This window comes from Zeus faber (genome assembly GCF_960531495.2).
Source record: "Zeus faber genome assembly, chromosome: 3".
NCBI lineage: Eukaryota > Metazoa > Chordata > Actinopteri > Zeiformes > Zeidae > Zeus > Zeus faber.
In genome coordinates this window covers 13,963,769-13,985,824 of record NC_137190.1, presented here as the reverse complement: position 1 = coordinate 13,985,824, position 22,056 = coordinate 13,963,769, and the positions used below count along the sequence as shown (strand labels likewise).

The 22,056-nt window shown below is 45.7% G+C and overlaps 2 protein-coding genes across 2 annotated transcripts; one reads left to right on the top strand and one right to left on the bottom strand.

Moving 5' to 3' along the window:
• Window positions 1-8,834: 8,834 nt before the first annotated feature.
• Window positions 8,835-9,572, top strand: LOC307228384 (regulator of G-protein signaling 9-binding protein; the record flags this gene model as incomplete). Its single annotated transcript, XM_079998022.1, has 1 exon — window positions 8,835-9,572. The coding sequence occupies one exon, from the start codon at window positions 8,835-8,837 to the stop codon at window positions 9,570-9,572; it is 738 nt and encodes a 245-aa protein (XP_079854148.1).
• A 4,649-nt stretch (window positions 9,573-14,221) lies between these two features.
• nudt19 (nudix (nucleoside diphosphate linked moiety X)-type motif 19) lies at window positions 14,222-20,945 on the bottom strand. Its single transcript, XM_079998076.1, has 3 exons — window positions 20,090-20,945; window positions 15,825-16,026; window positions 14,222-14,795 (listed from the first exon to the last, which is right to left on the bottom strand). Exons 1-3 carry the CDS (start codon window positions 20,882-20,884, stop codon window positions 14,593-14,595), a joined length of 1,200 nt encoding a protein of 399 aa, XP_079854202.1. The 5' UTR covers window positions 20,885-20,945; the 3' UTR covers window positions 14,222-14,592.
• Window positions 20,946-22,056: the final 1,111 nt, after the last annotated feature.

Sequence of the window (22,056 nt, the reverse complement as noted above, 5' to 3'; positions counted from 1 at the left end):
GCAAATCCTCTGAGTGTGCCGCGATCAAGAGGTGATGGGATTAGGGCTAAGTCTCCAACTAGCAGATGCCCTGCCTTGTTATAGCAGATCTCAGTTTAGCGTGGAAAGCTTATAATGCACCAGAGAAGCTTTACTCCGGCAGCATCTTTGCAAAGAGCCAACGTGCATAAACTCCATTAGTGCCCCGTTTCTTCCGCCATAATACGTTCGCAAAATCGGAACTTAATCTATTACCAAATAGAGTTCACGTTTCCATACATGCAATGCGCCTATGTTACCTCCTGTCGCACGCAATGTGTCCAGCGCATGCCGCTGATCCTAAACATTTTTCACATCAAGGACCCTCAACTAGATATTCACCCGTCCACGGTTTGAGTCCCAAGATTTCAATCTGAGAAGAGTTTCCTTATTAGATATAATTTATTCCAACCTTCGTCTTAACTCATTTTGCCGGGGGAACCTCTCCAGTGACCCGCGGTGGGACCCCCCCTCCCCACCCGCTGAGATCACTGCAGTAAGCCGTGTCTGAAACGTCAGTGTCGGAAATAGCGTTGACCTCAAAGTTGCACTAAATGCTGTTTGGGGCTTTTAAGGCGCTGGGACTGCACTCTCCCCCTCGGTGCTGGAGGGCCGCGGTCCACTCTGCCCACGATCAATGCAAAGTTCATTGACGGGCTTTCAGGGACTGTTGGTCATCACTTTGTGCGCGCCTGTGTGTGCGTGGGTGTGTGTGTACATGTGTGTGTGTGTGTGTGTGTCTGCGTGCGTGCGCATGTCCAAGTGTGTGTATTTGTTTCAGGGTTGACCGGAGAGTTTCCTCTACCAGGACGTTTTTGGAGTAGAGGCATGACTCATGGAATATGTCCTGCTGCTCTGCGCCACACTTTGTAAGAGGCCACACAGCAGATGATGTACATCAATTATTCAACAAAGACTACCCCCCCCCTCCCCCCTCCCCTCTCTCTCTCTCTCTCTCTTTCTTTCACTTTCTCTCACCCCCCTTCTTTGGTACCCTATTCCTCGGCGACTAAATCTCTGGACTCCCTGATCCACCTGCTGCTGCACCAGCCCAAACATCCCAAACAACTTAAAACAAGATGCAACACACTTCCAAATGTAAACACCAGATTAAGAAATTATGGATTTTAATTTTTTGGTGGCGGATTTTTTTCTTTTTTTTCCCGATTTATGCGGTATCAACAACTGCTCGAGCTTTTAAGAGTATTTTGAGAGATGGTGATACGTTGCACCCTTTTTACCGTAACAGAGACTCTCCCTCTATGATCGTCATTCAGTATCTTTCTGAGAAGTGTGGGGTATTGGAGCTGTTTTGTTTTAAGTATTTCACCCCAAAAATCCTGACATTTTCTATCACAACCATTCAGCATGTATCTGTTCTTGCTATAATGGTCATTGAGACTGATTTTTCAAATTAAGCGAAAACCTTTTGGTATTGGATCACAAATTATATTATTATATTATATATTTTTCTTGACTATTTCACCGAATCTGCATAAACTACACCTTGGTGCAGAAACTTTTCGCAAACGTCCAAGAAAGGGATGTGTGGACAGGTTATTTTTTATATTTTTTATCTGGGATATCATTAGGGAATACCCGTGTCTTTCTATCTGTGTTCTATTCCTCTCATTCATTTTATTCATTTAATGTTACGATGCGGACACGCAGTTCCTCTGCGGTGGATGTTTTCGCGTGTGCAGACAGTCATTCTGTAATGACCTCCGTAAACCTCCACTTCCTCCGTAAACCCTCCACTCCATACGATAAAATGTCAAGAGTAAGATAAGGCGGCTGCCATTAAATGCTGCATGAACATTTCTGTTAATCCGTATAGTGCAAATACCACAACATTTAGGAGCCTGGTAATCTGGATTACAGAGTTTGTATGTCATTTTATAGCCTGCTATGATGCCATCATCGCCTATACTGAGTTATTTTGAATGCCGCCCCAGCTCCTGCTCCTCCTGTTCCTCTCCCATTCCGCTCTACGACTAACCTGTTTCTCTATTTTCCTGTGATTTTATTTTTATTTATTTTTTTTAATTGAATGACTTGCTTTATTAATATTGTTCAGAGTATGCCTCAAATGCATTGGCGGCAACAACTGCTTCTACTGAGCCGCCCTGAAATTCTCCATATAGAGAAAAAGATGAAGAGCTCCAGACATTTAACTCTATAAATTGTGTAAACAAAAAGGCAATGCCTCACTTCCTGTGCAGACCTCCCGTACAGAGCTGTAATTGTTTAATTGTCAATTGTTACGCCAACTGTGTGAATGCTCCGGCAGAGGAGGAGGATGTGTATAGCGGACCTAAATGAGGAAAATTTTGTGAATATTTTTTATTTTTTAAGTTTGCGTGCCCTTATTGGACCATGTATACCATTTGTAATGTATGACAGTACAAAAATATAAATGGAACACAATAAAGAGTAGAATTTCTTTGTAAATAACAAATGGCAAAAGGTGGCTTTTTGGAAATATTAAAAATCAAATTCCTACATACATATGCATGAATTAATTAATAAATATATGTACATGATTTGATTATATACATATATATGTATACATATAGACTACCTAAGATGAGCTTCCCTCATATACTTATTATAAGAGAGTCCAAATTCTTAGATTTTACAGAAATCTCTCCCTGATCAGTACAGATAAAGTATTTAACCTGACAAATACTCTCCAACAATAATAAATAACATAAAAATAAATGATAAATGGCTCTAATTGTCAATTAAATATTATTACCTCACAAAATACACAATATGCAATATTCTTGAAGAGCTTGTTATGGATGGGTCTAACGGACACCATTACTGTTTTAAGCGCCTGTGTTGTTCTTCTATAACTGTATATGTAATAACAGGAGCCCAGAGGGCGACCAGTCAGCTTCTGTGGATATAATAAACCCAGTTCCAGGAGTTCACGCATGTAGGCATCCACATTTAAAGTGCAGCCAGTCCCAAAATAATCCTTCCAAGAGCTCAGAGGAGCGGCGTAAACTGGCGGTGGAAACCCAAGTCAGACAATCTGTGTTACCGTAATGGCTCAGACTGGGATTGGGGAGCAGCCAACGGAAGGTTCAGATGCTTCACACAAATCCTGCAAATGCGCCATTAATGTAAAAAAAAAAAACCAAACAAAAAAAACCACAAACACGAAGTCTGAACCGCACTAGTCAGACAAGTTTAAATAACGCGGCTGCGGAGAACGACGTTACATGACATGTTTGCTCTTGGCCTTGCACCTCCCGGACCTCGCCTTGGCGCTCAATAATTTAAGTTCAGTCGACAAAATCCCTCCGGCGACAAACGTATTTTAGTTAACTTGAAAGGCACGTGTTCGGTGCTCTCCTACGCTCCAAAAAAAGGATCGGAGTGGATTCAAACCCATAACGCAGGCGACCAAAATTTGGATTCAAAATGTCGATCAAAGGAAAGATAATATGGTCACAGGTACGGGCAAACAGCCGCAGTTTGGCCACATCCAGACGAGGCTCTGAACCACGATTGGCTCAAAATAAATGATTTTGAGCGCTACTGCGGCTGAATGGTAGGTCTAAAAGCGCGAACAAAAGCCATCCGCCAACTTGACCTTCCCAAATGAGTCTGTTGTTTGACATGAGGAGGAGTACAGCAGCCGTTATTCTTGAAAACCTCCCCTCGCGCACACGAGAGCGGTTGCCAAGGGTGAGAGGTATCCATGGAAACCATTTGAGCAAAGCAAAGCAAGGGAAGGGAAGGAAGGCCGTCTGCAAAGGTGCTGACAACACATCTGACATCTGAGCAGATGTTTTGTCGCGGTTTCGGCTCCAACTGGCGACTCGTTCCGCGGGCGGACGCACACGCGAATGTGTGGACCAGAGGCACAAAGGGTTAAATTCGAGGAAAAAATAGACAGCGTTTTTGCTTTCACTCATCATTATGATGTCACTGTTGATCGCGCAGTGTAATGGCGATGGAATAATGACGCCATCGACGTTTAGATTGGTTCCTTATAAGCCTGGGTGGCACTGTGCATTCAGACTGCCACCGGGTACGAACCCTTGGGAAAATGATCGATTCTTGCGTCCCAGGAAGTGCGTCCACCAATGTGCCGGCGTTACCAATCTGCTCCACGCAGATCATTAACCTTTAAATATAAAAATAACTCATTGAAATCGGTTGAGAGATGTAAACGTTACTTTATCCAGAAAAAAAGCAGCTCCCCCGTTTGTTTGCAGTCCGGTCTCGCCCGTCTCCGATGCGGAGACCACGTTGACGTGCCGAAGCGCCGCAGCGGTCAGTGCGGCGTCTACGTGGATATGTCGGTGGTTGTTGGGCATTTCCACGGAGCGCTCCGAGAAAAACGTAAAGGCAAAGCGATCCGGCCGTCTCTGCCACGGCGGCGGAACGACGGGGGATGGAAAAAGGTGACGATACCGCGAGGAGGAATCACGCGTCGCCACAGCCCGGGCGCCGAGCGATGAACGGCGCGAGGAGAAGTGGCCCTCGGCAATCAGGTGAAGGAGTCCGTCGGGCGGACGCGCTTCATAAGATACGTGCAGGACCTGTCGACGAGAAGAAAGGAAAACATTGAAAAAAAGAAAAAGTAATTTCATTGATCAAATTGCTCCCTGAACATAATTTGGAAAATGTTGCTTCTATGTGTATTAAATTCCCATTAGGTCCATTCGTTTAGTTATACGACACAGGGGACTTTATTTACATGATGGTCCATCCGGTGGAAACCTACGGCTGAAAATAACACAATAGATTCCCTTCTAAAAGTTCATTACGATGAATGTTTGCTGAGACAGACCCAGCTGCCATGACGGAGAGTAATCATAGAGCATAGAGAGTTATAGATGTACACCACCTTTCTCCACGTAGATATGTTGGTCTATGATTTATCATCGTTTAATGACTCATCTACTACCAAGGTCATTTCAGGGACACAGCGCCATAAACTCGGCATAAACACATCGGTGTTGAACTCATTTAAGAGCGCGGTATGTAAGTAAAAATTCGGTGCAGGGCAGGGAAAGAGGCTCCCTGGTCGTAGGTCTACGCCGGTAGAGTCCTCTGTGCTTCGCACCATTAGTCCAACGGCACAGCCGCCGCATCATTAGGCTCCATCCGCTTCAATAATGCAAAAAGATCAGCGGCAACAGGTAAACATGGCACCGTGCAGCCAGCGGAATAACTGCATGGCCTCGCCCCTCCTAGCTTCTCACTTCACACGCTTTTATTCCCCCCTTCTTCAATACGACGCATTTTACGCCTCACGCGCTGTCAACTCCGAACCATCCTGGCGCATGAAGTGTTCCGTACAGATAACCAACAAAAAAAAATAACATCGAAACCCACCAAACCTCCCAGGGTCAACACAAACATGCACGTAAATGCAGACGCCGGCACTGACGCTAACGCAAAGATCTCCTGCTGGGGTTCGCGCTCTCCTCCCCCCACGCCAGTTATTTTTGTCTCCTAGAGTGTCTCCTAGCTCCTGCATAGCCTCCTAGTGTCTCCTAGTGCCTAGACTTTCTTAGTGTCTCCTGGATTGTCTCCTACAGCATCTCCAAACTCAGAGACCGACTCCCGGAGTGTCTCCTAGCTCCTACACCGTCTCCAAGCTCCTAGACTGTTTCCTAGCGCCTATATTGTCTCTTAAGTGTCTCCTAGCTCCTAGACTGTCTTAGTGTCTCCTAGATTGTCTCCTACAGCATCTCCAAACTCCTAGAGTGCCTCCTAGAGTGTGTCCCAGCTCCTACATAGTCTCTTTGGGGTATCCTAGCTCCTAGACTGTCTTAGTGTCTCCTAGATTGTCTCCTACAGTATCTCCAAACTCCTAGACTGACTCCTGGAGTGTCTCCTAGCTCCTACACTGTCTCCAAGTGCTAGACTGTTACCTAGCATCTACATCATTACATCTTCTCTTAGTGTCTCCTAGCTCCTAGACTGTCTTACTCTGTCTGACTCCTGAAGTGTCTCCTAGCTCCTATTGTCTCTTAGTTTCTCCTAGCGTCTACGTTGTCTCCTACAGCATCTCAAAACTGTCTCCTAGAGTCTCTCCTAGCTCTTAGACTGTTTCCTAGTTACTAGATGTTCTCCTAGAATGTCTCCTACAGTGTCTCCAAGTTGCTAGACTCCTAGCTCCTAGATGGTCTCTTACAGCGTCTCGCAAGTCCTAGATTGTCTTCCAACTCCTAGACTGACTCCTTGAGTGTCTCCAAGAATGTCTCCTAGCTCCTAGATTGTCTCCTAGAATGTCTCCTAGCTCCTAGAATGTCTCCTATAGTGTCTCCTAGTTCCTAGACTTTCCTCATAGAATGTCTCCTAACTTCTAGAATGTCTCCTACAGTATCATTGAGTTCCTAGACTTTCTCATAGAATGTCTCCTAGCTCCAAGAATGTCTCCTACAGCATCTCCAAGTTGCTAGACTGTCTCCTAGCTCCTAGATGGTCTCTTACAGCATCTTTGAATTCCTACATTGCCTCCTATCTCCTAGACATCCTCCTAGCTCCTAGATTGTCTCCTAACTCTTAGACTGACTCCTTAAATGTGTCCTAACTCCTTGAATGTCTCCTAGAATGTATCCTTCCCCCTGAATGTCTCCTACAGCCTCTCCTAGCTCCTAGACTTTGTCATAGGATGTCTCCTAGCTCCCAGAATGTGTCCTACACTGTCTCCTAGCTCCTAGACTTTCTCATAGAATGTCTCCTCGCCCCTAAAATGTCTCCTCACTCCAAGACTGTCTCCTAGCTCCTAGATGGTCTCTTACAGCCTCTTTGAATTCCTACATTGTCTCCTAACTCCTAGACATCGTCCTAGCTCCTAGATTGTCTGCTAACTCTTAGACTGACTCCTTAAATGTGTCCTAACTCCTTGAGTGTCTCCTAGAATGTCTCCTTCCCCCTGAATGTCTCCTACAGAGTCTCCTAGCTCCTAGACTTTCTCCTAGGATGTCCCCTAGCTCCTAGAAAGTATCCTACAGTGTCTCCTAGCGCCTCGACTTTCTCATATAATTATTCCTAGCTCCTAGAATGTCTCCTACAGAGTCCCCTACCTCCTAGAACGTCTCTCCCAGTGTTTCCTAGCTCCTAGACCTTCTCATCAAATGTCCCCTAGCTCCTAGAATGTCTCCTACAGAGTCCCCTACCTCCTAGAACGTCTCTCCCAGTGTTTCCTAGCTCCTAGACCTTCTCATCAAATGTCCCCTAGCTCCTAGAATGTCTCCTACAGAGTCCCCGACCTCCTAGAATGTCTCTCCCAGTGTTTCCTGGCTCCTAGACCTTCTCATCAAATGTCCCCTAGCTCCTAGAATGTCTCCTACAGAGTCCCCGACCTCCTAGAATGTCTCTCCCAGTGTTTCCTAGCTCCTAGACCTTCTCATCAAATGTCCCCTAGCTCCTAGAATGTCTCCTACAGAGTCCCCGACCTCCTAGAATGTCTCTCCCAGTGTTTCCTAGCTCCTAGACCTTCTCATCAAATGTCCCCTAGCTCCTAGAATGTCTCCTACAGAGTCCCCGACCTCCTAGAACGTCTCTCCCAGTGTTTCCTAGCTCCTAGACCTTCTCATAAAAGGTCCCCGACCTCCTAGAATGTCTCTCCCAGTGTTTCCTAGCTCCTAGACCTTCTCATAAAATGTCCCCGACCTCCTAGAACGTCTCTCCCAGTGTTTCCTAGCTCCTAGACCTTCTCATAAAATGTCCCCGACCTCCTAGAACGTCTCTCCCAGTGTTTCCTAGCTCCTAGACCTACTCATAAAATGTCCCCGACCTCCTAGAACGTCTCTCCCAGTGTTTCCTAGCTCCTAGACCTTCTCATAAAATGTCCCCGACCTCCTAGAATGTCTCTCCCAGTGTTTCCTAGCTCCTAGACTTTGTCATGGAGCGTCTCCTCGCCCCTCGGCTGCCTCGGCACATTTCCTTCCCCTTTTTTGTTCCCATTTCTCTATGTACTGTCAAGGCTCCGTCGGGGCTGAGGAGACCCCCCGCAGGAGGGAGACGCCCCCCCCCCCCCGCCCCGCACGTGACGCCGCTCCGCGTCGCCCAATGGCTGGGCCCCGCTTCGCGCACGTGACCCGCCGACGGCGCTTTGATGGCTATTTAAACGGCGGCTCGCGCTCTCGCACGCCGAGGAGCTCCGTCGTCGTGACGTAATGCTCCGTTCGGCGAGCGACGCGAGACGGGAGGTCCCTGTGTTATTTTGGGTTCGTTAAACGGCAGCTCGGAGTTCCCACAGGTAGGCCCGTCACAACCGCGTGCGCCCGGGCGACTTAAAAAATAAACAAAAAAAAACAAAAACAAACAAAAAACACCACCAATCCTCAATATATCATATTAATATTAATTTAACGTCCATTTCTATTTCTTATTATGATCGTCTCCTCTTCTCCTCGGACGCTGCCGGGACACCTGTAGCTGGACCTTTCTGATGCTCGGATCTCCCACCCACCCGCCGCCCCGCCGCCCCTCCGTCCCCCGGCAGACGGTGGTGGAGGCTGCGTGATGTGATGTGGAGCGTGGAGGCGGAGGAGCCCAAAGCCATTTACGGACGCATTAATTTCTAAGCCGATCGCCGCTCGCCCGCGGCCACGGAACATGGATAGAGAGGGAATTTGTGACGAGGTTCGCTGAGTGGATTTGCAGAGCGGCTCTGTGGAAACTACAATAAAACCCCGCGGAGGACAGCTCCGACACTGTGCGGACCCACGCTGCGCCCCTTCCCCGCCGCCCCCCCCCCACCCTTTTCCTGGTGCGTCTTTTCCTTCATATTTTAATTGTTCCCCCTGTATCTGGAGTGAGCCAAGATCACCGCTGCGATGGGGAAGGACGAGTGTAAAACCATGCTGGACGCCCTGAACAAAGTGACCGCCTGCTACAGACACCTGGTCATCGCCCTGGGCAGCACCTCGGACTCCCAGAACCTCCGCGAGGAGCTGAAGAAGACCCGCAGGAAGGCCCAGGAGCTGGCCGTGGCCAACAGGACCAAGCTGACCGCCCTGCTCAAAGACAAGAGCATCAGCAAGGACGACCGGGCCGAGTACGAGAGGCTATGGGTGCTGTTCTCCAGCAGCATGGAGATCCTGGAGGTGGACATGAAGAGGTCCCTGGAGATAGGGCAGGACTTTCCCCTCAAGGTGCCGACCAGGCACCTCATCCAGACGGGGATGACCGGCAGCACCACCACGGTGGCCGCCCGGGCGATGAGCGTCCAGAACATGAAGTATGAGGCGGACGGCAACATCGACACCGTGGACCTGAGGGACCTGCAGACCGAGATCACCCAGGTGGGCCAGATGATGGAGGAGATGGAGATGAAGGTGCAGGTGGCGCCCTGGGCGGTGGAGGCCAAGCAGGAGGCGGGCGCCGAGCTCAAGTCCAACATGAGCGTCGGGAACTCCTCCGTGGGCATCATCTCCATCTGTGAGGAGGAGCCCAAAGAGGACGAAGGGGGAGAAAGAGACGCCAGCTTCGCTTCTTTCTGCGCCATCATTGTGTTCTGCGTGATTGTGGTCGCTGCTGGGGTCCTGGGGTATCTGGTTATCAACATGTCCTGATCCGCAGACCGGACAACCCGGTCATAAGGACACCAGCCAGGCCGCCCGTGGAGAAGGGAACATGGGAGCCGGCCAACATCCCGGGAAGAGAGAAAGACAGCGAGAGAGAGAGAGAGAGAGAGAGGGGGAGCTTTTTAAGAGGTGCTCGTTGTGGGAGGTAGAAGGGAGAAGTTGTTGTGAATGTATTGAGTTGCACTAGATTGAGCGTAGAACAGTGTGGGCACTGCCCCTGATGTGGAGGGGGGGGGGACTGGGGGGATTTAAACGAAGTATTTTGAGAGGCAGCCGTGTTGTAATCCAAATGGATTAATGAAAAAGCTCATGAGTAAATGTAGCCTGCTGTCGTTAGGTAGAGCCGCTGCCCCTCCATCCGAGACGGCGGCGCAGCGCGGCGAGTCCGCGTCTCCCGTCGGGAGGGTCCACGGGAAGGAGCCAAAGCCCGTGAAGATTTCACGCGTCACGCGAGGTTTCATCGAAACCCGCGCCGTGCCGTAGCTTCGTGCGGATTGAATGCGATCGTAGCCTTCGGATAGCGACCGGTTCAGTTCCCAGCCGACGTCTTGGTAGGAATGCACGTTATGACGAACTCTTGGTAGAGAGAGAGAGAGAGAGAGCGAGAGAGAGAGCGATCCCTAAAGACTGTTTTTCGGAAGGTTCGCACGCCATCTTCCTCACGCCGAGCCTACTTTATTTGCCGGGGTTCGTTCTGGACGGTCTCGAATGTGTTACGCTGCAAAATGAGAATAGAAGGTCTGTAAATATTGTATTCCGTGTCAGATAATGTACATACAATTAATTCTATTTATTCTAATAAAATGATGAAACGAAGACACCTACGCGCCATCTGTAGAACGGGCAGTAAACGCTGTGTTAGATAACGCAAACCCTAACCCTAATGTCATAAGTTATGAAGGCCATGGCGCGGGCCTTGATGGTGCATTGAGCCTACTTTGGAGACAAATGTGACTTTTATTTTTAGACCTGCTATTTTAATACTAATAGTACGCGGTGGTATCAAACAGACTGACTATCCTGATCCGCTGGAGCTCACTTGGCACTACTTTGGGATTGTGGATAATTTGCCTAATTGCCTTAGAAGTCACCACTAGAGACCAAAAGAGCGACGGTATTTCAAATGTAGGTGATGACAGTGGCCAAGAGCTAATGCTGCTTTAGTTCCTTAATGTTATTAAGACTTGCAAGAGCCTTTAGTGGTATTACTTGGGGTGATTATACACTAATACGCATATACAATGATGTTCTGTGTTTATTCTTAATTTGAGTCATTCATTCTACAGCTGACAGACATTGTATGTAAAAAATGTAAAGTTTTAACAAAACAAAACAAAAAAACCCTATGCATTATTATATTTTACATAAGTTTACACACGTTATGACAGCAATATCGGTGCCACATGTTGAAAATACCACAAACCTTTCCTCTGATGGTCATGTGTTTCCACTTTTTTCCACTTCATTGATTTCATTTTTAATTTTTTTTATTTGATCCTGATCCACAGAATCAGATCAGGATCACGCGGGCGTCATATGCATCTCTACATTTTCCTCTTTCAACTCCTAAGGTAGGAAACTCGTCTCAAGAAATAAAAGCGGGACTCCAAAAAGCAGAAGAACACAAACCCACGTGCAATGTTCGGCGGAAGGGGACCGGACGGAAGGAAATCACTGCAGCGTCCACATGTTCCCGTCTCAGCTCGCCCTGCTCCGCCGACATTGATTTATTTTTCATTGTTTCTGTTGTCGCTTCGGGAGAAACGTTAAGCCCCGTGAGTCATGCAAATCCATGACAGATTTACATCATGATTCAGGGCCACCTGCATCCCAGATATCCAAAAATATAAAGGCAATTAATAAAACATGAATGGTAGAAAGAGACATGATTTAAATAAAGAATGAGCCGTCTGAAACACTGCACTTTAAATCTTGTGGAAGGACAGAGAGAGAGAGAGAGAGAGAGTCGTGCGTTTACTTTTCCAACTTTGAGAATAATTTCCCCACAGGATACGATTTTTTTAAATTATTATTTTCCCCCAAAGGCATTGCTTTCTTAGCAACACTTAGCAACAAACTAATAAACCTGGGCACGGGAAGGTAGAAATGACTACCTCATTTGCGCTCCGGCCTAGTGAGGTCAAATGCTTTCCTTGTGATGTCATTCCACTGGCAACGAAGCAACTCGTGGGCGGACACGCACGTGTTGAGACAGGCCGCCACATCGTTATCTCCCCTCGACTCAGATAGTTATCCGAGGGCTGTGGGTCGCCATGGAAACCCCCCACAGGGTCTCCGGCGCAAACAGCGCGGAGGGTGCGCCGGCGTCATTCCAAGCACCCCTCACCCCTCAAGATCCAACACTCCAGTCGCTGACGGATGGAGATGCGGCGTGGTGGAGTGTGTGGAGGATCACGGCCCACACCGATCACCCGGGTTTCGGCTTTGAAGCGTTTTAGCTCGGCAGCGGCAAACGAAACATCTGCACACTTTACCACGTGGACCACCGGGCTGATCTGCAGCGTCCAGACTGGGACACTTGACCTCTTCATTTTTTTAAGTCACCTTTTAATGATATATATATATATATATATATATATATATATATATATATATATATATATATAAAATATCTTATACACAAAATTTTAATTTTGTTACATGTGTATGTCACATACACAAAGGGTAATGACTTTCAAACAGATAAAGCTCCTGTTTCAATTGTCTTGATCGATGGACGGATGTATTAAAAAATAAACATATCCATCGTAGAAGCCGTTTATAATTGCTTTCAAGCCACCTCATTCTCCGTCCCAAAATGCGGTCTCACATCCTCGGAATTTGGTGTTGCGCGGAGCAAGTCCATTTCAAGAGGCGGAGCGCTATTTTACCAAAAAAAATGTGAACAATCTCCGCGGCTTTGTTTGCCCTTGTTCCCCACTGATGACATTCATTTCGAGGGCTCTGGATAGCAGCGCGCAATTCCACACATAAATACAAAGCTCTAAAATGACTTTCCGGCGGCACAATAGACAAGCACGGCAAGCCAAAAGCTATCCTGTGAAAGCCGTGCCAAACATACAAAAAATAAATAAAAGTTCCCTACTAGATCTCAAACTACAAAAAAAAAAAATTGCCAATAAAACTGCTATAGTACATTTGATATAAGGTTTAAGGAGTTTATTGGAAAAAAATAAAGTGTATACAATACCATTTCTTAATTGTGCAGCTCTATGAGGAGCAACGTTTGGAAGGGTGGAGAGAAAGTCCATAGGGAAGGATTAGTATTATTAAAAAAAACCCCAAAGAAACAAGACTACAGTGGTGGGTTCTCCCACCGTAATTTAAATAGTAATACCTGACCATATGAGTAGATACCAAGATAACATCAAGTAGGAGGAACAATTTGTTTAAAAGCTTTCCACATGAGATCATTATTTTTTTATCCAGTGTATTTTTTTAATCCAGAGTGATGCACTTACGTAACTGAAATACTCTTATCTTGTGGAACGAAGTGGCGCGGGCACTAAACACACTGAACCGGGCACTCTGCAGGACACGCCGCCCGGTGGAAAAGGAGGAGGGCGGCAACTGCATGAAGGAAGAATCTAGTTAAGAACTAATGCTCACTAATGCCAGACACAGGATACAACCTCTCCGACGGAGATGATTTCGTCGGAGTCATTAATTTGCCATCAGGCGCGCTGCTGTGAGCGCGGAAGACGCCCGAAGCGCTGGATTCCCCCACCGAGCTCCCACCGCTGACATTTGCACTCCCGTTGCGAAGGATGATGATAATCCACAACACACAAATCCACCGGCAGCAAGGTGCTATTTTAAGTTGATTGTATGTGTTTGTTAATTTGGCCGTTGCTTTGGTTTCCTTTTTTTTTGGCAAATAAAATGGAAACATCATTTTCTAAAGTGATCATTCTGAGATTTGGTGAATATTAAATGGACACTGTGGTTCCCCCCCCTTACAGTCTTACATACAATGAGTCTTTCAAGCTGTTTCTGGAAACACTGCCTTAATGCCAAATAATTGAACTTGAAATTATATATTCATAAATTAACCGGTTTTTGGAGTCAAGGGAATATCTTAGAAATTTCGATTTGGTTTTTTTAACACTAAAACTTTGGTAAAAAAAAAAAAAAAAAAAAAAGTGCCAATTTGCTTCTCTGGACTGAAGAATAGTTGGAATTAATCATATCACTAAGGGATAAACAGTATTCCTGGGTGACGTGATGGAATTAGACGCCACATGTTTCATCTCTCCACTCGTCTAGGGGTTTATTTCTCATATACGTACGCTCACAGATGATTGCAAATGTTCATGCTCAACTCAGTCGGGGGCTTGACTTCTTCAGGGTTAAAAAGGTCATTCACTGGAGCAAAGAGAGTTCAACTTACTTTCTCACAGACGCAGGTCACTCAGGATATTTCGAAAGTTTGTCCACTCAGAGCTGTTAAACTTTCATTAAAACTCCTTCAAGTCACTGGGATCCAGTTTTTTTTCCCGTCCAATACTTTAATTAATTGCAAAGTGCTTTGTAACTGTATAAAAGGCTCTTATTAGTATTATACTATATAACTTATACTTCGGCAGGCTGGTTAAGGCAAAAAACTTTTTTATGTGTCACTTATATAATATTTATTTTTGGCCACACACGTTTTTAAATAAATAATTTTGATTTGCAGACAAAATCGGAAAAATATATATAGACAGACATAACTGTCGATATCCCATGTTTACACGTCAGTTAAAAAAGGCACATGCAAGAAAACGTTGCTTTACTGTCACATAGAATTCCCTTTTGCCTTACGACGGTGAATCCATCCAGCGGCAGCATGGCTGGCAGGGTGGATACCACGCACCATCTGGAGTTCACGGTGGATGGCTTCCAAGACAGTACGGTTTAAAATTGCAGTAGTCATTTGCCCCAAATATTGCTTTCGATTCCAGACGGCTGAAAGTTCCAATAAGTTTATAGTCTTAAGTCGGGTAAATCATAGACGACTGTTTCTTATCACGGGCCCTTCTACAGGAAGCAGGTGCTTGTACTTTGGAGTGATGGTGGCCTGCACGGACATGGTGTACGGGTCATGGATGACGAAGCGATGGAGTCCGGATTCTTTCCCCGAAGAATCCTGCAGATATGCTGTATCCTCCTTGAGCTCCTCTGAACCGTCCTCTGGGTACTGCCTGTCACCTGAAAATACATGCAGAGAGGTGGTAAATGGGCACAACCATTACAGTTCTCCAACACAATAACGGTTTAGAAATTAATAGAAGTTTGGCTGACGGAGGTCAAATTACAGCATAAAAATGACTAAAATAAGAAATACATTGGTGAGATTACTGAGATTCCTCATATTAATAGTGCAGATTCCAGGAATTGAAATGGTGCATAGCGGTACAAGCTGCTATGAAAAACATTTATTTTAATTTGCTTGAATACTACTGGCCAGTGAAATAGAAGACAGGGATATGGTCTTTACGGTGATCAGAAATCGGAATCAGAAACCGTTCATTCAGCCACGTACATTAACATATACTAGGAATTTGTTCTGGTGAGGTTGGGTGCGTTACACTGCAGTCCATTAGCATTATAAAAAAGCACAAGTCCAAAAATGTTGAGAATAAAAATAATAACAAAATAAAAAAGTGAGGTAAATATAAAATATTAATACAATTCTCAAATATATACCAATGGTAAAAAAAAAAAAAAAAAAATACAAAACAGAAATAGTCAGATATATAATTATACAACTGTTCACACACAAGAAACAGAGTAAATTAGTCTTATGGGTATATAGGGTATCAATTAATTATCAAATACTAATTATTACTTTGTGCTAACCAACTTATTATAGTGTGTACAGTGTAATGTAATAAAAGTAATAAAGTGATGATTGGGGTAGTTGTTTATGAGATGTATATATGATTAATTGTTAATTGTTTGAGTTATGGAGAAGGGGTAGGATCATATAAGTGTATACTTCTTCCTACTCCTTTTTGGACTTGTAATATTTATTCATGAGAATTTGTTTATTGAGAGTTTGCAGTTTACGTGTATGGCTCATGTAAATGGTTATTCTTGTTTTTTTATTTTCTTTTACATGTTCAAAAAAAAAAAAAAAATCAATTTTATGTCTTGCAGTGAGTAAAAACATAAAACAAGTTCCACGGAGGCATATCAAGTTGCATATATATATATATATAGAGATGTGAACAGCACCTGGCAGCAGTGACATGCGGCCGCTGTCTATGACCACAGGAAGCCAGTGCTCACAGCCCTCAGTGGCGCGCTGCACGGCGAAGCGGTGGAGGCTGCTCATGGATGGGTGGCGACACATGCGGCTCAGGTCATAGAACTGTGGCGGTGCGATCCACAGCTCCCGTGACTCAAAGCTGTGGAGGAACTCTGGGGGGGTCGCCCACTGAAATACAGAAAGAGAGAGTTTATATTTTATCTTCACTTATGCGTGCACACACACACACACACACACACACACACACACACACACACACACACTTTAATAGCGCAGTTTGACAAAATGTCGTTTATTTAAAGTTTATTATTACTACACGTGTCGCATGTCCAAATTGCGTCAAAATCGACAAATCCGTCACCAACACACCGGAAAAAAGGGGCATATCATGGATCCAGTGTGATTAGGGGAAAAAAACAGTAGAAGCCGCATGGGGTATTGGTGCCCGCATCCGAGCACCGGCAGCGCCCGATACGCGGCGTACGTGCATCGGCCCGGTCCTTCGGCGGTGCTTTTTTTTTTTTGTTTCATTCAATAAGTAACATAGAGGCACGGGGATGCCCAGGGGAGTCCCCCCTAGGAAGCACGCTGGCCCTACACCCACCCACACAAAAGGGAAAAAAGTCAAAAACTTCTGATTTGGATTCTGAATCGGCGATGAAATGATCGAATGATACACTTTTATCCCGGCCTATTTACGTGCCAATGCCTGGAACTTCAACGCACGTCGCATGGTGCAGGTAAAGGGCCTAGAATTTGCTTGTCTACCCGGGTGGCACGTTTCCATCACTGCTGATCGGAGCTGGAGCAGATCTGTCCCGTGACTGAATGCGGGGTGTTACCTTTCCCACTCAAGGGAAAAGCCAGATGTTAGCAGGCTTTTTGTGCAGTGGAAAAGAGGCATTAGATAGATGGATATTGTTAGATGCCTAAAATGCCTGGTTGTCCCAGAAGGGGGATTCCTCCTCTGTCCCATCTCAAGATTTCTCTCTTTTTCCCCCTCAAGGCCCTGGGGTTTTCTGTTTTTCCCTTGACCAGGGGATGCTGTTGATTTCTATGTGAAATGTGGTGTGTGAAGCCCATTTGAGAGTGTACTGGGATTAATGGCTATAGAAATAAACTTAACTATACATTTTGATATATATTTTTGCAACATTCACATATTTCCAGTTTTAAATTTTACGTTCTACTTTTTCTTTTCCGTGGCAATAACAACATATGTTTTCTCAATGGCAATAAAGCATTTTGAAAGACAGATGGATGAAGGGGGAAATCAAGTAGATAAGATCAGATTTCTGGAGGAGCAGGATAAGAGTGCACTATATTTGAATTATAAATCTAAAGGTCTTATAGGAGTCTTTGATTAACTGACTTTCAGTATCTATTACAGTGTTTCCGGATTAATCAGATCTGGTGAGCAGAGAAAAACCTCTCAACGGGAGCCCTAGAGGTTGGATGGAATAGCAGTGTGTCTGTAATGAATTTATATGCACGTGCTGAGAAGTACTACACAGTGCATACACCAAAAAGTGGGAGAGAGGCAGCCAGGAAGGAGAAACTGGAGTGCACGGAGCAGCAGCCAGAAACACACAACATACCTATTTTACATTTTTGTTTCTCGAGGTATTTAAATCCTGCTTTTATTTTTTATTTTACAGTGATCAAGAACCTTAATTATAAAAAAAAAAAAAAAATTGTTCTGAGTATGGTGTTGCGTAATTACCGGTGCCACTTTTCGTTCTTACAAAGCGTAGTTTGGAGACCCGACAGACTTGTCTGGGATTCCTCCTGGTGAAAGATCTTGTAATGTGTGAGCCCTGGTCACTGATCAGTCATGTAGTGTGAAACCAAAACGACTTCAAGATTCCCCAATCACAAGACAGAAAGTTGTGTAGTGTGCAGTACACTCTGTGTGTACAGAACAGAAATCTGACCACTATGAAAGTTGTGTAGCGTGTCTATGGCATTAGTCACAAAGGCTACATTCACACCGCAGGGAAAAGTGGCCAAAATCAGATTTTTTTTGCTCATATGTGACTCCGATCATTTTTTTTTTTTTTTTTTTTTCATAACAGCGTGAAAAGCACAAATCACATGGAATCTGATCTTTCCATTTCGGGCCACTTTCATATGTGGCATAGATGGGATGCAGGTCTGATTTTCTCCAATGCGACCTCAGTCCGAACAGTCAAATCGGAATTCATGCCACTTCTACGACACTCTGGAGCAGGGCTTCCCAACCTCCTTATTATCATGGCCGCAGTGCACGAAATGTACAAAAAAAGTACTTAGTCTAGTGTGTATGGAGGATAAACTTGTGATTCTGCCCAGACTGAGAATGGTGAGCAGAGCGCGGCGCACCGGACACCCCCACCGCCGCCCGCTCCACGGCCACCCGCCACCAGTGTATACTGCGCGGGGAGGGAAAATAAATAATAGATAGATAAATAGACCGACCCAGCGAGGGGGCACCCACGCTCGCCGCGTTTCATGACTAGCACCGGATCTAAAATGCTGCGTGCGTGCGTGTCCTCTGAGGGAGCGATGGGGGGCCAATTTGCACACATTGTGTTTCTATCTTAGATGAATTGTATATTATTTTAGTAAATGTCCTTATTGAACGAAACAAAAAAGCACCGCGCTCTTCTCTAGATTTTTAGATATCCCCCGCGAGCTTGAGCCGAGGTTCACGGCTCCACGCCGCCCGACAACCACTGGGCCGCGGTGCGGTTGTCTGCCATGTTTACTTCCGTACGACAGCGTGCTGCGTGCGACGTCTTTGTTACTTCTGCGCGTGCCGGTCGCTTCAGGACCGTGACCCGTTCACACTGGAATCTGAAAATGGCCACGTTTTAAAAGTAATGTGAACAGCCAAAGAAAATAAAAATAAAAACAAAACAAAAAATCGGATCGGAGCAATAAATCCGAATTGAGCACTAAAAGACTTGCAGTGTGAACGTAGACAAAGTGGGTCTTTCCCCGGTGTAAGCCTTTAACGGGCAGTTTCATCTTGCATTGTGGAAAACAGGCCTGAACCATTGACAGAAGAAACCTGGACCCGACTGATCCTCTTTAAGTTCTAACTTGCCAATATTTCCACATTTGGTGCTTCTTTGTTTCTTGGAGAGTTGTCCTTCCATTTTGTTAAACTGTTCCATCAAAACGTCTAAGAAAGTCTTGAATTTGGAACGGGCATGCACTAGTTAACTTTAATGTTGAACTGGTCAACTTCAGTGATTTGAGAACCAATCGCAAATGATTAGTGATTCCCTGATGAATAAGTGCTGCTTGTTATATTATGACATTTAAAATGTGATTTTGTTGGACTGGCGAGTATCCAACATTGGAACGTAACTATAAATGTATCTGTATTATCAAACAATCAACAATGTCGGAGTTACATTTTATGCTGTTTAAGAACATTTTCAATTAAATTTAAGACTAATCTTTGGACAAACAATGTCTCCCTTATTAAATAAAGTGTACAGGTAAGAGGTTAAGGATTCCTTCGAAATGGGGAAGGTTATGAACTACTAGATGACTCTATGAATTGTTATTATAAGTTCCATTTGAATCGGAAAACGAGGAAGGTGGATGAATTCAGATTTTGAATGGAATTGAGATTCTTCATTCCTATCTATGAGACTCAAGGGGGAAGGGGTGGAGATATCAACTCGGGGGTATCGTTTTCGCCATATCAATGCTGAAATGGGTTGGTGTTCCCTTTTAAACAAAACCCAATATGTGCATAGCTTAACTTCAGGATATTTTAAGATGTTTTAGTATCTTAGTATTAAGGAGCCGCAGACACCCTGACCCTCCCACACACACACACACACACACACACACACACACACACACACACACACACACACACACACACACACACACACACACACCCTGACCCTCCCACACACACAGACACACACACACCCTGACCCTCCCACACACACACACACACACACCCTGACCCTCCCACACACACACACACACACACACACACCCACCCTGACCCCCACACACACACACACCCACACACCCTGACCCACCCACCCCCACACACACACACACACACACACACACCCTGACACACCCTGACACACACACACACACACACACACACACACACACACACACACACACACACACACACACACACACACACACACACACACACATCCTGATCCACCCACCCACCCACACACTTCATTTGAGCCTTGACGGGCCCCACCTTAACGTGCACTATCTCCTGGTTGTCCTGCAGGGTGTGGGGGGCCTCCCGCAGGCAGCAGAGGAAGAAGGCGGTGTCGTACCTCCGCTTCTTCGCGTCGACCCCAACGGGGGTCAGCCAGTTCCCCCACTCGTGCAGAGCCCAGATGTTGGGCAGCAAGTCCAGCTCTTTGCACATCCTGATGAAGTTGGCGGGGTTCTGGTTGACCAGGGCTCTCCATCTGACGAGGGCCCCCCGGTCTTCCACCTGACAAGCCAGGCCCGGGGGTGAACTTATCGTGCCCCGGTTCTTCTCCATGGCCTCCACTAAGCTCCGCTCCTCCGGTTTGGCCACGGCCAGCAGCACCCCGGACTCCTCGAAGGTCTCCCTCAGGGCGCAGATCCGGAACGCCACCTCCCCCGGCAAGGGCGACCCCAGCATGAGTCGATCCGTGGCGAAGATCGGCGGCCGGGTGCCCGCCGGCTGCCGCACCTTCCCCAGGCCGAGGTCCGGATCGTTTCGGAAGGCGGCGAACACCTCCAACCACTCGCCGGAGAAGTCCGCCGGGTGCACCACGCCGCCGGGGAACACGTAGGCGTTCGGCATGAAGCCGCTCTTGCTGCTCCGCTTGAGCATGAGCACGTCGTAGTCGAAGCCGGAGCCCGGCGGGAGGTGGCGGGTCAGCCCCGGACCCGGGTCACCTCCACCCGGGCTGCTCCTGCAGGGCGCGCTGCCCGGGCCCGCTCTTTTGTGCCTGGAGCCGGCCGCCAGGATGATGGTGGCCGCCTCTTTCCAGTGTTTTAGAGCCGTGTTCATCTTGAAACTGTGTTTTAATTTAAAACAAAACCACGAAGTGGCCTCGAGCCTTCCGCTACGTTTCCTTATTATTCTTCTTTTATGGAGTTGTACTGCGGTTGCCATCGGGTGTCGGTGCCACCTACTGGAGTGGAGGACGGACAGAAGAGACGGATGACAGATGGACAGAATACATTTCAATCAGGAACCTGAGGAGCATCAATTCATGATCTTAAATTAAAAACACACTGTTTTTATTAACCAACCGCTTAGAGTGCTTATGCTACGAGCCGGCCCTGAGAATATACATACATACAGTAAATACATACATACACGTATTGACATTTGGGATTACATCAGAACAAATAGAGTAATAGATAATAAATTAATCAAAAATACACATTTTTAAGTCGTTTTCGTTGTTGTTATTATTAAGATAAGATAACACTTAATTGAATTAAACCTAAAGGGAAATACAGGCGTCAGAGCAGCAAAAACCGCCCAGTCAAGAAAGAGCTACAAATTAAAATGAGATGAGATAGAAATACGATATTATATATTATTTATATACATATATAGAAATATTAATTATATTCATTATTATTATTAATAAAAAGAAAATTATGCTGTAAAATAATTGAAGTAATATTATTATTTTATTATCTCTATTATCTCTTATTATCCCTTTAAGTGCATCTGTCTGATGGCCCATTATGCCCCGCTTCCAAACCCTAAAAAGTTACTCTTCCTTTCTGTTGGATGCCAAATGAAATCCTTATAATTTCACTCATGACATCTGGTCAACTACACCTATGGCTGTATGCTCATTACGTATGTACTTGACTGGAGTCACTCTGGCAGGTCTCACTTCCAATCCACCCACACCCATGTGGTGTCTTCTCGCTGTGCCCACATCCAAGCAGTAGGTGTTGAGGAAATAACCAGAGTGGAAAATAATAACGCATCCTTTTAGAATTCACTTATTTCCTATCTATCTATCTATCTATCTATCTATCTATCTGTCTATCTGTCTGTCTGTCTATCTATCTATCTATCTATCTATCTATCTATCTGTCTGTCTATCTGTCTGTCTGTCTGTCTGTCTGTCTGTCTGTCTGTCTGTCTGTCTGTCTGTCTGTCTGTCTATCTATCTATCTATCTATCTATCTGTCTGTCTGTCTGTCTGTCTGTCT

Excerpts from the sequence above, each read along its gene's own strand:
- nudt19 (XM_079998076.1), bottom strand. The coding sequence starts at position 20,884 with ATGAACACGGCTCTAAAACACTGGAAAGAGGCGGCCACCATCATCCTG. Across the intron at positions 16,027-20,089 it reads AGGAGATAGTGCACGTTAAG|TGGGCGACCCCCCCAGAGTT; the intron begins GTGGGGCCCGTC and ends TCTGTATTTCAG. Across the intron at positions 14,796-15,824 it reads CCGCATGTCACTGCTGCCAG|GTGACAGGCAGTACCCAGAG; the intron begins GTGCTGTTCACA and ends ATGTATTTTCAG.